Consider the following 14,334-nt stretch of genomic DNA (forward strand, 5'->3'; position numbering starts at 1 on the left):
GCCCAGATGTCAGTTCCTCTTTGCTGTCTTTGCCTGCTGGGGTTTCCAGCCCTTTCAGCAGAGCCAGACCTGGCTCCAGTCCTGCCCTGGAGCTTGCCAGAGCTGGGTCCAGCCTGCCAAATTTATCTGTGGGCAGAGGATGTGTAAGAGATGTGCTACTGTCCCCAGCAGCCATCCTGGCCACAGCCAGAGGAGACACCATCACCTCTGTGGGGACCCAAAGGGACAAGCACCCACAGAAACCTCCCCTCTGAGGGAGGTCAGCTATCAACTCAAAACTCAGTGGTACTCTGACAATGCTCTTTTGGAAAAAAAAAAAAAAAACAAAACAAAGGCTTAAATGCATTTCTAAAGTTTGGAGTTCAATGCTTGGTGAAACAAAGTAAGAAAAATATGCAAATATTAGGAGCCCTTGTGCTCCAGGCCAAACTGCAGCCACCAGGTCTGAGGGAAAAGAGAGCAGAAAAGAAATAGAAATTAAAATATATTCTGCAACAAATGCACTAGTATCTTATCTGGAACTTTTACACATTTTTCTGAGCATCTTGGTGCTGAGGACTGGTGGAGGCAAGACACTCTCTGCCCATTCTCCACACATTTCCTCAGCACAGAGCCCAAGCAGAGCCAAGAGGCTTCAGCTGCTGCAAGAGAAATGTTCAAAGACAGGGCTTAAATGAACTTAGCTTAAATGAACTAAGCAAAGTCAGAGCTTAAAGGAAAAGCTCAGGATTTGGAAATGCAGACTAAGAAGTGCATACAGCTGTATTTATATACACACACCACACAGATGTTCTACCTTAAGCACTTTGTAGATCATCCTTAAAACACCACAGATTCCACAGCCTTTGATTCAATACCCAACTGTCCTGCTGGATAAAAGTGAGAAAAGCACCTGCTTTTAGTCTTTGTGTTACAGCAGTTCCCTCCCCTCTTCCTGCTCTAACTTCAACAAAAAGGAAAATTGCCAAGTACAGAGGAGCCCAGCTGCCATCAGGAGGATGAAGATGTTGGGGATGAAGCCACACAGATGAGGGAGAGGTGACAGCAGGGGACCCTGAATCCATTGGGCAGGAAAGCACCCCCTCCATCACTGAAGGCTGGAAGGGGCCTGAGCAACCTGACCCAGGGATGGCACTGCTGCCCATGGCACAGGGATGGAACTGATCATCTTTAAGGTCCCTTCCAACCCAAACCAGTCTGGGATTCTGGGACTGAAGCCCAAAAGCAGAGCATTTTGAAGCCAAGATATGCAGACCAATGTGTTTACAGGCAAAAATTCCTCTCTGTCATGAGTTATTGAAGGTCTCTTCTTCCACCCAAGCCCTTGTGAAGATGGGTTGGTGGTTGGTGTACAGGTATTTCCAGACCTGACGTGTCACTCCTCCCTGGAGCACTGTGACCCTGCACACCAAGTAAAAAGTAAACTAGAAAATAGGAAGAATCAACTTCTGCTGTGAGAGCTCAACATGGAGGTTACACAGGTAGGGTTAATGGGATTCAGCACCTGGCCAGTGGGCTGGGAATGCTGGTGGGGACTCAGAATCACAGGGATTGGAAGGGACATCTAGAGACCACCCAGCCCAACCCCTGCCAAGGCAGGATCACCTGGAACAGGTGACACAGGAACGTGTCCAGGTGGGTTGGAATGTCTGCAGAGAGGGAGACTCCACACCCTCCCCAGGCACCTGATCCAGAGCTCTTTTTCCCTTCCTCATGCTGAGGTGGAACTTCTTGTGTTTAGTTTATGGCCATTGCTCCCTGTCCTGTCACTGGAACCACTGAACAGAGTCTGGCACCATCCTCTGACACCCCTGGAGATATTTCTGTGCACTAACCAGATCCCCTCTGAGACCTCTCTGCTCCAGACTAACAGTCCCAGCTCCTGCAGTCTCCCCTCACATGAGACATGCTCCAGACCCCTCACCACCTCTGCAGCCTCTGCTGGACCCTCTCCAGCAGCTCCTTGTCTTTCTTGAACCATGAAGACCAGAACTGAACCCAAAACTCCAAATGTGGTCGATTAGAAGAGAAGGATCTCCCCTGACCTGCTGGCCACACCAAAATGCCCTCCAGCATTCCCTTGGCCCTTCTAGGCCCCCAGGACACAGATTGAACATTAACAGTGAAACTGGCTCAACAGTTTAATGACTCAGAGCAGGTTAACAGCCTCCTGAAACTCTTTCATCCTTAGCCATGGCATGGGGCTGTGTGTGACAGCCATGAGCCCAGCTGTGTCCAAGGGATGCTCCTGCTCCAAGGCAGGGGTTCCAAACCCAGGGAATGCTTGGTGCACAGCTGGGTGAACATGTAAAATCCTGAAGCATCACTTTGCTCTCCCTGGCCTCCTGCTGTCAGCCTCAGCAGGGGATCCCAGTGCCAAGTACCTGAGCAGAGTAGATTAGTCCTTCCCTCCTTTCAAGCTGCCATCCCTGCACGTGGGAATGCAAAGGCTGCAGCTGCTCAGTGGAAAACAGCACTTCCTGTGCTCACAGCAGCTTCCTACCTGCAATAAGAGGGAGAAAAAGGGGGAAAAAAAGCCCCCTCCAGGAGTTTAAACCCCAGACAGTCTCTCAAAGCAGGCTGAAGTTTATGAGAGCAGTGACTGTGTACATCTCACCAGCACTGTGGCTCTTGGAAAGCTGCTGCCTCAGGTGAAGGCTCAGAAACTCTGGAGCAAATGGAGACCTTCATTCCCAACACCCATTCCTGCTCCTTTGTGCTGCTGCTTTACTGGAACTTTCCACCCCTGGGCATGAGGAATCAGAAAAGGAGTGGTTTGCCTTGAAAGGTCAAGGGAGACGTAGAGCAGGGAGTGAAGCACACTTGCAATTCTTGCAAAGAAACCACTTTTTAATAGTTTCTCTCTGAGTCAGACTAAAGACAATATGACCTAATAAAAGCTTTTTTTCCACTCATCTCCCTTCTCCCTGCCCCCTTCCCCATCCTGTCAAAGGGAAGTATGGACCTAAGCTCACACCCACATGTAAAACTGAACTGGAACATTTCCCACAGAGCACAAAACAGCCTTGTCACAGCTTTTCTATCTGTGTTGAGCAATTTTACACAGAAAGGGACACTGAGCCTAGTGAACAGCTTTCACAGGTTGGGACTCACCCCCAGAACTGGAAACAAAAGTGCTGCAACATGCAAAAAGCTTGTTCCTACAAATAATTGTTACATTTAGAGTTCAATTATTTCTCTTTATCAGGATGAAGACAGAAGAGGACAGCCCAGGTGGGAACCACAGGGCATTTCTGCAACACCTCCCTGTTGAGGAACAGAGAACAGAACACCCCAAGAGCCCACCTAAGGGCCTCCTACCCCATCCCAAACACCAACAACCCACCCCCAGCTGCTGAGATGGACCAAATGAAGGCTGACAAGCACCAGGAAAGGGCCACTGCCTCAAAGCAGCCCAGCAATGAGGGCCAGGATGGATGGGGCTTGAGCACCCTGGTCTGTGGAAGGGGGTTGAATGAGATGAGCTTTGAGGTCTCCTCCAGCCCAAACCAGTGTGTGATCCTGTCATTATGAGCTGGGGCAGCTCAGCTAGTGCCCCAGCACAGCAGGAGCCTTCCCTGCCACAGATCTTCATGGAGATCTCCAACATGGTGATGTCCACCAGAGCTGGAGCCAGGCAGTGCTCACAGGCACCACTGCAGCTGGCAGCCCTTGGGGTCACACCCCTCAGCATCAGCCAAGGCTTCAAGTTACCTGAATTTCCTGTCTTGGACTCAAGTCTGTACAGAGGTGGAACTGGTGCAAGGTTATTCAGAGGCAGCTGTGAAACTATGGGATGTGCTAACACAATTCCTAATGGAACCTGACCTGCCCTGAGTCAGGGGGGAGTGAAAAGAGGGGAAAACAGAGCAAGTCACAGTAAGCTTTTAGCCCAAACAGCACCCTTAGTCAGCCTTTGCATCTGCAGCTTCAAGCCTCTGGAAGTTTAGATTCCAGGTTTAATATTGACAGGGTGGTTTTTCCAAAGGGGCACAATCCAGAACAGTTTCAGTCACACAATGGCTCCCATCAAACACACCCTCAGCAGCCCAAACCAAACCAGTCTATGCCACTGACAAAGACATTAAACAGCACCATCCTTCTCACTACAGGAAAATGACTGTTCAAGAAAACCTGGAGAGAGAAAGCTGAGACTTCAGGTTGCTTTTCCATCCTCACATCCCAGCTCCATGCCCAAGCCAGGAAACAGCTCAAAGAAACTATTCCATGCCATCCTGTGAGTCTGCTGGAATGATTTCATGTTCATGCAACAGTCAAAAATGTGAATCCTGTGCCAGCACTAAACACTGTTATTACCAGGCTTTTGGGCTGTGAACCAGTGTTCTGGTGGTGATGATGCCCTGAGGATCCCAGCTGGGGAGCCAGGGGCAGCAGGGACAATGTCCCAGCACAGCACACACACCCCAAGGTCTGACACTCGTGCGTGCCTGCAGAGGCAAGGACACGTTCTGAACATTCCAGAACAGACTCACATTTAGGAGCCTCCTTTCCCTGGGAACAGAACTGGACATTAGACTGGAGTGGTTGGAATTTCAGCACCTTGTGAAGCCTCAGGACTGTTTCTGCACGGGGAGAGCTCTCAGCTTCCTTCTGACACAGCATTTGCTCCAAGTCAAAATCAGTCAAGAGGCACAGAAATGTCTCTTCCCACCTTTCTTTTGGATTTTTTACCTCCACAGATTCTTGACACCTCAAGATCAACCAAGAGCTACACTAACAAGCTTTATAATCCTGAGCTAAGAAAGGCAAGGGATCAAAGTGAGTTTCCCCCAGAGCAACAGAACATCCCACTGGCACCTCCTGACACCTCAGACTTTGTCTCTGCTCTGCCCAGACCAGAGGTCCCTATGCCACCACTGCTGGCAGCAGGATTCCTGTGCTCCCAGTTAATATCCAAGCACCTGACACAGCATTCAGTATTTCTGCCTGTTCTGAGCTTTACTTTCTAACTAGAACAGCTTGACAAAACATTATGCTAGACAGAAAAGAGAGAAAAAGCAATGCTGTACTCACACACAGCTGAATTAAGTCCAAAATGTTGTTTCTAGATAAGAGAACAGATTTAGATGAGGCCAGTTCAGTGCTTTCCTAATGCTCTATAATGAAAAGGAGAACAAAAATACACCAAATCCCTGAAGAGCTGTGAGAAGTAACTAGTCCAGGAATAACAAAACCATGGAAAGAAAGGAGGGAGTTGGGAGAAAGATAAAGGGTGGTGGGGTTTTCTTCCCTAATCCCACTGACACATTCATTAAGCCCTTAAATTTGTGTGCATGTAACTCACAGACAACCCTGCAGGAAAAGACTTTGAAGAACCTGTGCTGCATCCTGCACAGTAAAAGCTGCAGAACCCACACAGGAGCCATGAGGTGTGGGGTGTCTGACCCCTCCAGCCACCCTGCAGTCATTGGGACTGCTCTGCAGAACAGAAACCCACAGCAAAACAGAAAGTCAATGTTCCTAGAGGGAAGAAAAGGTCAACATGGGGAGGGATCAGAGTTCAGCTAAAACCAGCCACACACAGGAAGTTCAAAGTAGCTCCTGTGTGCTTCACACCAAAGCATAAGTGAAAATTAGATCTCCTTCTTCAGGGGAGTGGTGAGGGATGGACTGAAAAGCCAATCTGCATCTTTAGTAGAAGAGGTAAGCACAGGAGAAGGGAGCCTGTGTTTGTGGGAGCACACCTGAGGTGCTGGGGGCACTGAGCCATCTCCAAGCCCCCAGTCTGGTCCCCATCATGGCCAGCTCTGACCCTCAACCAGGGCAGGTGCTCACCTTCCTCTTTGTTGTTGGTGATGTCTTTCAGCAGCTCAGTCTTCATGCAGCTGTCTTTCCTTGGCTCTCCCTTACTCAGCACTGCTCGCTATGGTGGGGAGAAAAAACAGAAACATCAGGGTTGAGCTCAGTGCTCAGACACACGGTGCATTCAAAAAAGAGACAATCATGGACACATCCTGTTTACAGCACAGCCAAACCTCCCTCTGCAAAATACAGGCTGCCAGGAAGCTGCCACCAAGGCACAGGTCACAGATAAAACACGGCAAGGCTGGCCCCAGCTGACAGCCCCAGCAGCACAGGGGCTCCAGGCTGTGCCCAGGGCTGGCACCTCCCAGCTCAGGGTTGGATGCAGCCAGACAGATTTTCCCAGTGCAACGTGCCTGGGAATCCAGCTGAGTCTGGCTGTGTGAAAGGCATCCTGAGGAGGTGACTCTGAATCCCCCAAAACTTTTTAGGCTTTGGGTGGGGGAGGCAGATCTATCAGAGTTCTCACTAGGGCCTCATTTATCAACATTTCCAGCCCATGTGCTTTTGGTGGCTTGGTTGGGTTTTTTTGTAGCTCATTCAAATGAACATCCAAAAATGCAAACCACTAGTCAGCTACAGCTAACTCCTCATTCATAACATCCATGTTTATTAAAGTTAATGAGCTCTATTTTTAATTCTATAGAAAGCAATTTTTCTTTATCCCCCTCTTTTCTGAAAGAAAAAATTATGCAAAAAGGGAACACCAGCTCATCTCCTCCGCCTTTCACACTCCTGGCATCACACTGTTAGCTCAGGTTTGCAGCCTTAATACCTTCTCCTTCTATTTCAAAGTAGCAAGACCAAACAAAAAACAAACACACAAAAAAAAACCCTACCAAAATAAACCAGAAGGAAAATGGTATTTTAAAAAAATGAACTATTAGGAGTCTTTGCCACAGCTGTGTTGAAGGAGAGCACTGGTGTGGAGGCAGAGATGGGGAGTGCCCTGCAGAGCTGAAGGTCGCTGCCGGGTTCAGCAGCACAAGAATAAGCCCAGGTCAGACCAACTGTTGTAGACCAGCACGGGGAGCAGATGGTGCCTGCAGCCATGCAAATCACAGGGTTTACAGCACACTGGGTGATAAAGAAAGAAAAACAACCTGCCCACCTCCCTTACAGCAGTGAGGGGGATGAGACACGTAGGGAGCGCAGTGTGGCAGCTCCCACACCTTACAGCCTCGCCCATCCTGCCTGGACTGTCCAGAGCTGGCAGGGCACACGGGCTTGGTGCTGCTGCTGCTGTCAGCACCCACCCTGCTGAGCCAGGCTGGGGAGCTCAGAGCAGCCCCCAGCCCCAGGCAGGGCTCATCCAGCCCCAGGTCTCTGTAGGCTTGCCCTGTCCTGCACCCAAACCCACCATGGCAGAGCCACACACCAAGGGAAGGAGGAGACAGATTCCTGGGAAAGCCTCCATCACCTGCCACCAGAGCTAAGAGCACTTCAAGGATGGCTCCTGCAGCACAGGACAGAGGCTGTGGGTGGCTGCCTGTCCCTGCCTGTCCCCAGCCTGCCCTGAGCACAATCTCACACAAACCCAGCCACATCCCAGTGCTCTCACACCAGGAACCTGTGCTCTAAGCACAGCACCTTCAGACCAACAGTCAGAGATCAAAAATCTGCTGAGAGCATTGGAAAGCTCTGCTCAGCCCAGCCTCACACAGAACCTACCTTCAGCAGGCACTAGCCAACAGTTTCCATTAAGAAATGATCATAAAAACAGCCCAAACTCTGAACATAGAGCAGCTGTTTTATTTAATTATTTGCTGAGCCAGTAATATATATCCATGCTGCAAACATAGGCTTGTAAACCCTACCTCTCCTCTAGTCAGATCCCTTGCAAATTGGGAATAACCTCAATTTTTCTCATGGATTATCCTGCTGCAAGGCTTGAGCAAAGAGAGTTCAGAGTGCTGGAGGGCACCCCTGGCTCCCACCACAGCCAGGGGCACCAGCAGCAAATAAAGAGCCTCAGTCAGTCTAACAGGGATCAGTTTGTTTTCCCAACCTTTGTTGCAACAAGGAGAGGTCTTGATATTCCTGCTACTCCACTGACTCATACAAGAAGCCCCAGGATTTCCAGGGGCCATTCTTAGCCATCTGAGCCTAAGTTTTTCTATATTTTCTAAGCAGTAGCCTCTCTCCACACATCACCCACGCTCTCCCTTCCACAGAGGCATTGCTGCTGCTTGCCCATGAGGAAAAGGCACTGCAGGAGCCCTGGAGACAATGAGACCTTGACCACCCTCCCTGCTCACTGCAGTCACCAGCAGCTCAGAGCTGCCTGCCCAGCTTTCAAAGCAGAATTCCCAACTCCAAGAGAGAAACCATCACTTCTGTCCTTTGAGAGTACAAAAGCTGGGTGCCAAGGCAAGGCTGGCTGAGGTGGCATCTCACAGACTCTCCTGTTCCAGACCTCAGAGACAAACCCTTCACTAGCAGAGGGGACAACGTTATAACTTCCCAACAAAAACTCAGCATCAAGATAAAAAAATTAAATAAGAATTGAAAATAAAAATAAAAAGCCAACTGTGAATTTTGAAGCATTTTGATCAGAAGGAAGCTCCAGCAAAGCACTCGAAGCCTCGTCCCCCCAGGCCAGAGCTCTCCCATCCTGCTCCATCAGCACCGAGGGGCACCCATGGGCACCCAGCACCATTCATCCCCACCCAGCTCCACCCAGCCAACTTAGCACCAACTTCACCGCAAGGGTCAGCACCTCCAGCTTGTGTGTGTGTGTGTGTGTGTGTGTGTGTGTGTGTGTGTGTTGGGGGTTTTTACCCTCCCCTCCCTTAAATCCAGAGCAAACTTCCCTTTCTGCTCACCCTCCCCATGCCCCATCCGTCCGCTCCCGATTGGCAGGGAAATCCTATACCCACCCTCCCCGCCGAGAAATGTCTGCTCTTGCAGCAGTCCCAACAAAGCCAACTGCCAAGCACACGCTGCTTCACAATAAAAGTCTCACTCGCTCCATTTATTTTTTTCCTCCTTTCCCCCTTTCTCGCAGCCGCCTGCCTCCATTCCCTCGCCCACCCCAGACTGATTATTAACCATCCATGGCTGGAGAACCTCCATAAAGAGCACACACCACCAGTCATGAAGTATTCTTGCCCCCCCCCAACCTTATTTTTTAGGTTTCAAAGGGTAGAAAAAATTAGTGCATCTGAAGAAAGACTGATTGGGTCTTTGAAAGGGTTTTAAGAGCCTTGAGGAGCCAAGCAGAGGAGCTACTGCTGGTTTAATTTTTTCCTGCCTCTGTTTACAAGAAAACAAGCTTCCTCTCCTCCATGAGGTCTTTGGAGGGGATGGAAGACAGGTCAGACCAGCCAAGGAAAGGTTCTGCAGCATTTCCAAACAGATGATGACTACAAACCACAGTGGTGCCTTTAAAACAAACAACAAAAAATCCCATAAAGCAAAAAAAGCCCACCAAAAAAAAAAAAAAAAAAAACAAAGGAAAAGAAAGAAGAGAAAAAGAACAAAGCTGGGAAACACATAAAGAGCTTTCGCAGCCTCCTCTCCTTGGCATTTTCATCAGCCATCCAGGTGCCCTTCGCAAAGGTCCAAACAGGTTTCAGAGGCAAAGACAACACATGCACAGCAAAACTCCAACATATTGCAGCTTACCGAGCCCAAGGGAGCAGAGTTACATCATGAGCCCGAGCTCCCTGCTCTCCCGGCAGCCCGGGAAGGAGCGCAGGCTGAGGTGCCAAGATGTCTACCTTCACCAGGGTCTTTTTTTTTTTTTTTGTCTTTTTTTTTTTTTTTTTTAATGTCTTAAAAATCAACGGTCTGGGAGCTGAAGGCTCGGCAGCAGCATTACTGTGAGCAGAGCTGTGCACACGCAGCAGGGCCATCGGGAAGGGCTGTGAGAGGAGACCCCTCCAAGTGCCTGTTCCCATCCGGGGCAGAGGATGCACCAACAGCTCTGCGGGATGGACAGCACTGATCCTGCCTGGGGGCATCCAGCTGCCACCAACCCCTCTGAGTGACACTACACCCCACTCGGGACACAGCCCCAGGGAAAGCTCCCACCAGCCAGGAAAACGAGGGCTGCAGCAACGGCGGAGCAAGGCAGAGACAAATCTCTCAACAAATGATGCAACCTCACCAGCAGCAGATTCTTATTCACTCATTTTTTCCCTCCTTCTCTTAAAAAAGATAAAAATAACACAACCCAAACCAACCTGCTCATAATAACCTTTGCCTTGAAGAGAAGACAAGCATTTTGTAGTTAATTACATAGGAAGTAATGATTAAGAGAATGTTTGTAGAAAGAGAATGTTTCTTTTGTAGGCACGGCGAGGCTGCTCATTTCAGATCTCAACACTCAGCTTGGGCAAGGCCTGGGCTCAAGGCTTGTGGGGACGCTGACCACGGCCTGTCATTAGAAACAACAGAAGCATTTGATCTGGAGAAGGAAGGAAACACATCCACCAGCATACCTGGCCTACAAAGCAGTCTCAAAGCTCCTTTTTTTCAGGCTAAGGCCACTTCCTTATAAGCCTCATGCAATCATGTGAACATGGAATTTTATCTGCAGCTCACAACAAGCACTGCCCTCAGCCTGAAGTTTGCTCCCAAATCAAATTCTTTGCAATTCTTTTGTCTCCTGAAATCCTTTCATCCAGACTCTTCTCCATAGCAAAGAAACATTTCCTTCTCAACCCCCATGTCCTCTCTCCTATTCCAGCCGCACACGTCAACTCCCCGAGCAGGGGGGAAGCACAGAAAGAGGTGCAAGTCCCTGCATGCAACAGCTGGGAACACGGAGACATGTGCATGAAACACAACAGGACTTAAAGTGACTTCTCCCAAGACAAGGCATTCCACGATGGCGTGCAGGCTTCAGGCAAGGGGGGTCTGCAGAGCCCGTGCCCTCCTGGAAAGGGGAGATCGATTTACACTTCCTCACTGCTTCCAGGCCCATCTAGCTGCATCCCAGTAGAGTTAAAGCCAGTGCAACTTGTGTGTGCAGGCAAATGTAAATCCAGAGCAGACAAAGGCGTCCCCTCCTTCCACGGGCTGAGGGTAGCAAGGAGTCCAGCTGCTGCCTGCCTTCTCCTAGCCCCCAGGAGGGGAGGAGGGGGAAGAAAACCCTAAAATGGAGACCAAGATTCATCACTACCTCTAGCAAAAGCAAACCAACCATTTCAGAAACACCCAGTCCCCAGGAACTGGCTGAGCCAGGACAATACCAGAGCACCAAGAGGAGCCTGGAGCAAGCAGATTGCAGCAGTGCAGGGCAGGGGAGCTGGGAGGCAGCTCACCCCCATCAATGGGGCTCTTCAGCCTCCACGCTCCTCTTCCTCCCACCCCACGGCACCGCAGCCGGCGGAGCAGCCCCTGTGCCCCTGCCCATCCCCATGGTGCCCAGCAAAGGGCAGGTGGGGCAGCAGAGGAGGGACAGCCCCCCGTGGGTTCCTGTGGGACCACGAGGAGCTGGCTGAGCTGCCCACACCACCTCCACCTGGGCCACTCCGGCCATGGAGCGGCCAAGCAGCGAGACAGCGGTGCCTGCGAGCCGGGAGAGCGGGCGGGGAGAAGGGGGGGAAAAAAAAGACAAAATAATAATGAAAATAATCATAATCACAAAACTTGCACCCTCGGGCCTGTCCCTCTAATAACTACAGCAAAACCTCACCAAGGCCTTACTCTGCTGGAGGGCGAGGAAGCGACACAGCGCTGCCCAGCACCCGAAGTCCTGGAGGTGGGAGATCCTCACACCCTCTCCTCCATGGCCTACGGGCTTCGTCCCCGGCGTGGGGCCTGGTTTTTCTGCTCTGTCATTAAGAGTGGAGCCTGGTCTTTTCCTTCAATCCCAAGAATTGCACGGAATTAGATCATCTTTCTGGCTCGCCTCCCCCTACAGGCAGCTCCCGAGCATGCTCAGCGCGGCCGCGCTGCCATTTCATAACCGCATTGTTTACGGACACACGGCCCTGCCATCTTTTGACAGGGACACAGGGCCCGTGTCCCTGCCCGGCCCCCGGCCCCGCCACAAACACCCCCTTGGGACAGGCACACAGCAAAAGCATGGGCAAGTAGGAGCCTGAGGAGGGATGGTGGTGTGTTTGTTGTTTTTTTCTGATGGTTTTTGTTTCTTTTTTCTCCTTTTTTCCTCCTTGGTTTAGGTGAAAATCCACCTGCTTTGAAGGGAGAGGTTAACCCCTGTGGGGGCAGTGGGGAGGAGGAACTGGCAGGGCTGGATGCAAAATGCCAGCCATGATTTTTTAGCTTCTTTGAATCACAACTGTGCTTCGATGTCACCTAAAAATATCATCCCCAGCCCAGTCTGCCATCCTCTGTCGAGCCTTCCTCTGTGAGAAAAGGGGTTGGAAATATGGTATTTCCCTTAAATAAACAAGCTGGCTTAGTCCCAGCACATACAGTTTTCTCCTTTAAATGCAAACCAGAGTATTTTTGCAGCCACACAGGAAAACGAGGAGAGGAGGAGGGGAAATGTTCCTCATTTAACACCAAGAACTCCATGAAAAGCCTTGCAAGGTTGCTCGGAACCCCGCTCCATTCCAGCCCTCTCCCTGCCTGTGCTGATCATACTTCACAGGTGAAAGCAGCTCTGACTTCTGACAGAGAGAAAATGCCAGAAAAGCTGGAGGTTTCCTCATCCTTGGAACAAGGACAAGTTGTGAAAAGCTTCCTTTGCAAGAGTCACTGTGCTGCTCAGGCACAGTATGGCAGCATTGCAGGGAGGACACTTGCACGTCAGACCTGCTTAACCCCCACTGCCTCAACCCTTCTCCACATCCTTCCCCCTCCTGATGGGGACTGAAGGAAAAATGTAAATAAATCACCTGGTTTGGAGGATGCAAGCTGTTGTGTTGGAGTCCAGGATATTTTTTAAAAGCTTGCTCAACATTTTCTCTCCTTCTATATTTTCCTTTTCTTTCTTTCTAATGGATGCTTTCCAATTAGCTTGTACAGTTTGAGAGCTTCACTCCTGCTGCTTTCCTGACTACTGTAAATCCTGGCAGGCTGCCCTTCTCCTCTGCCCCCCTCCAGGACCAACAGCACCCTACAGCAAAGCCAGACACTTATCCTGCACCCAAGAGACCAAGGAGCTGACACAGGCACAAGAGGGACAAATCCCACTGGAAACACGAGGGGCCATAAGGGTCTGTAAAAAGGGAATGGTGTCAAAACCCTGAATTTGGAGAAGTCAGAAAAAATAACTGGCTGAAAATGGGAGTTGAGGATTATAAACTCAGGGATTTGTTTCCAAATCACTGACATTCCATGTCACTGCAGGAACATATGGTCCTCCAAGGCTTGCAAGCAGGGAGCACACGCCATCAGTGGCCCCAGCCTTCGGGCTGACCCCAACACACGGCCACCCTCCCGCTGCGGCCATTCCTCGACCACTCTCTGCTCCAGGAGCAGCAAGGTGAGAAGGAAAAACTATAGGGATGAGCAGCAAAAGGAAAACAAAGAGGAGAGGCAGGAATCAAGCCAGCCCTCCCCCAAACCAGCTGGCCAGGAGAGTGGAACTCCTGAAAACTCCTTGTTTACCTGAATAAAACAACTCACTGCCATTGCATGAGGTGCACACAATCCTCTTTCCTTAGGAGGTGGCACCACATGGGAGAGCTCAGAGAAGCCAGGTGATGGAGCTGCCTCTGCCCCCTGCCCAGGGCTGGTCTCACAGAGGCTGAGCTGCAGGAATGTGCCCCATGGGTGCCACAGAGCCCAGTTCTACCCAAGCATGCTCTGGGACGAGGGCAAGAGCTCGTGCTGGCACTGCACAGTCAGTTAAATACATGAAACAGAAAAAAACCAAGACCCAAAGGCCCCACTTTGGGCCCTTAACCCTTGCTGAGAAGCAGTGCCAAGCCCAGACCTCAGCAGCTCTCTTCTCTCCAAAGTAGGTCAGGCTTTTCTGCATCTCTGCAGACGTTCCAGAGGCCCCAGCTGGCAGGGACAGAGCGCTGGGTGCTTTCGGCAGTGCCACACCGGTGTCACCAGTGCCACCACCACACAGGAGCACACCTCACACAGCTCAGTGCGTTTTTGGCTGTCTTCTCAGCCTCCATCAAGCACAAAGCCCATTTTCTCCCTGGGTGGAGCTGCTCAGCCAGGAGGTCAAGGCCTCAGCTCTTCACTGTTAAAGAGAAATCTCATCTCTCTCCTCGTGACTCCTGATGCCTTTTCCTTTTCTTGTGGATGATGAACAACGAGCACATTTATAGTCCAGTGAAGACACAATAGATATTTAGATTAGGTATCACAGATTGGCTGTGTAAGCCCCCTAATCTTTTAAATGCCATCTTCACATCTTGCTCCTTGATTGAAAATTCAATATTGTGTCTGCATTGCAGCTTTGAGGGTCTCCCTGGAGCACAGCAAGCTCAGGCCAGTCTTCTGCTGGGATGTCTGTGCCTTCCACAATCTTGGGGACCTTCTGTGTCCATCCCAAATCTCACTGAGGTCTGTGGCAGCCAACAGAGTTCTTGTGTGAAACACAAATCACAGAGCAAAACAAAAAATAATCAC

At 50.4% G+C, this 14,334-nt stretch overlaps 1 protein-coding gene across 1 annotated transcript in view; it reads right to left on the reverse strand.

The window, feature by feature from the left end:
* EHMT1 (euchromatic histone lysine methyltransferase 1) overlaps nt 1–14,334 on the reverse strand; it is a 460,745-nt gene that overhangs the window by 399,810 nt on the left and 46,601 nt on the right. Inside the window, exon 2 of the mRNA XM_079324230.1 lies at nt 5,797–5,884. Coding sequence (XP_079180356.1) covers nt 5,797–5,884 — 88 coding nt within the window. The remainder of the gene's footprint in view (nt 1–5,796; nt 5,885–14,334) is intronic.

The sequence above is a fragment of the Erithacus rubecula genome (genome assembly GCF_903797595.1).
Source record: "Erithacus rubecula genome assembly, chromosome: 21".
Lineage (NCBI taxonomy): Eukaryota > Metazoa > Chordata > Aves > Passeriformes > Muscicapidae > Erithacus > Erithacus rubecula.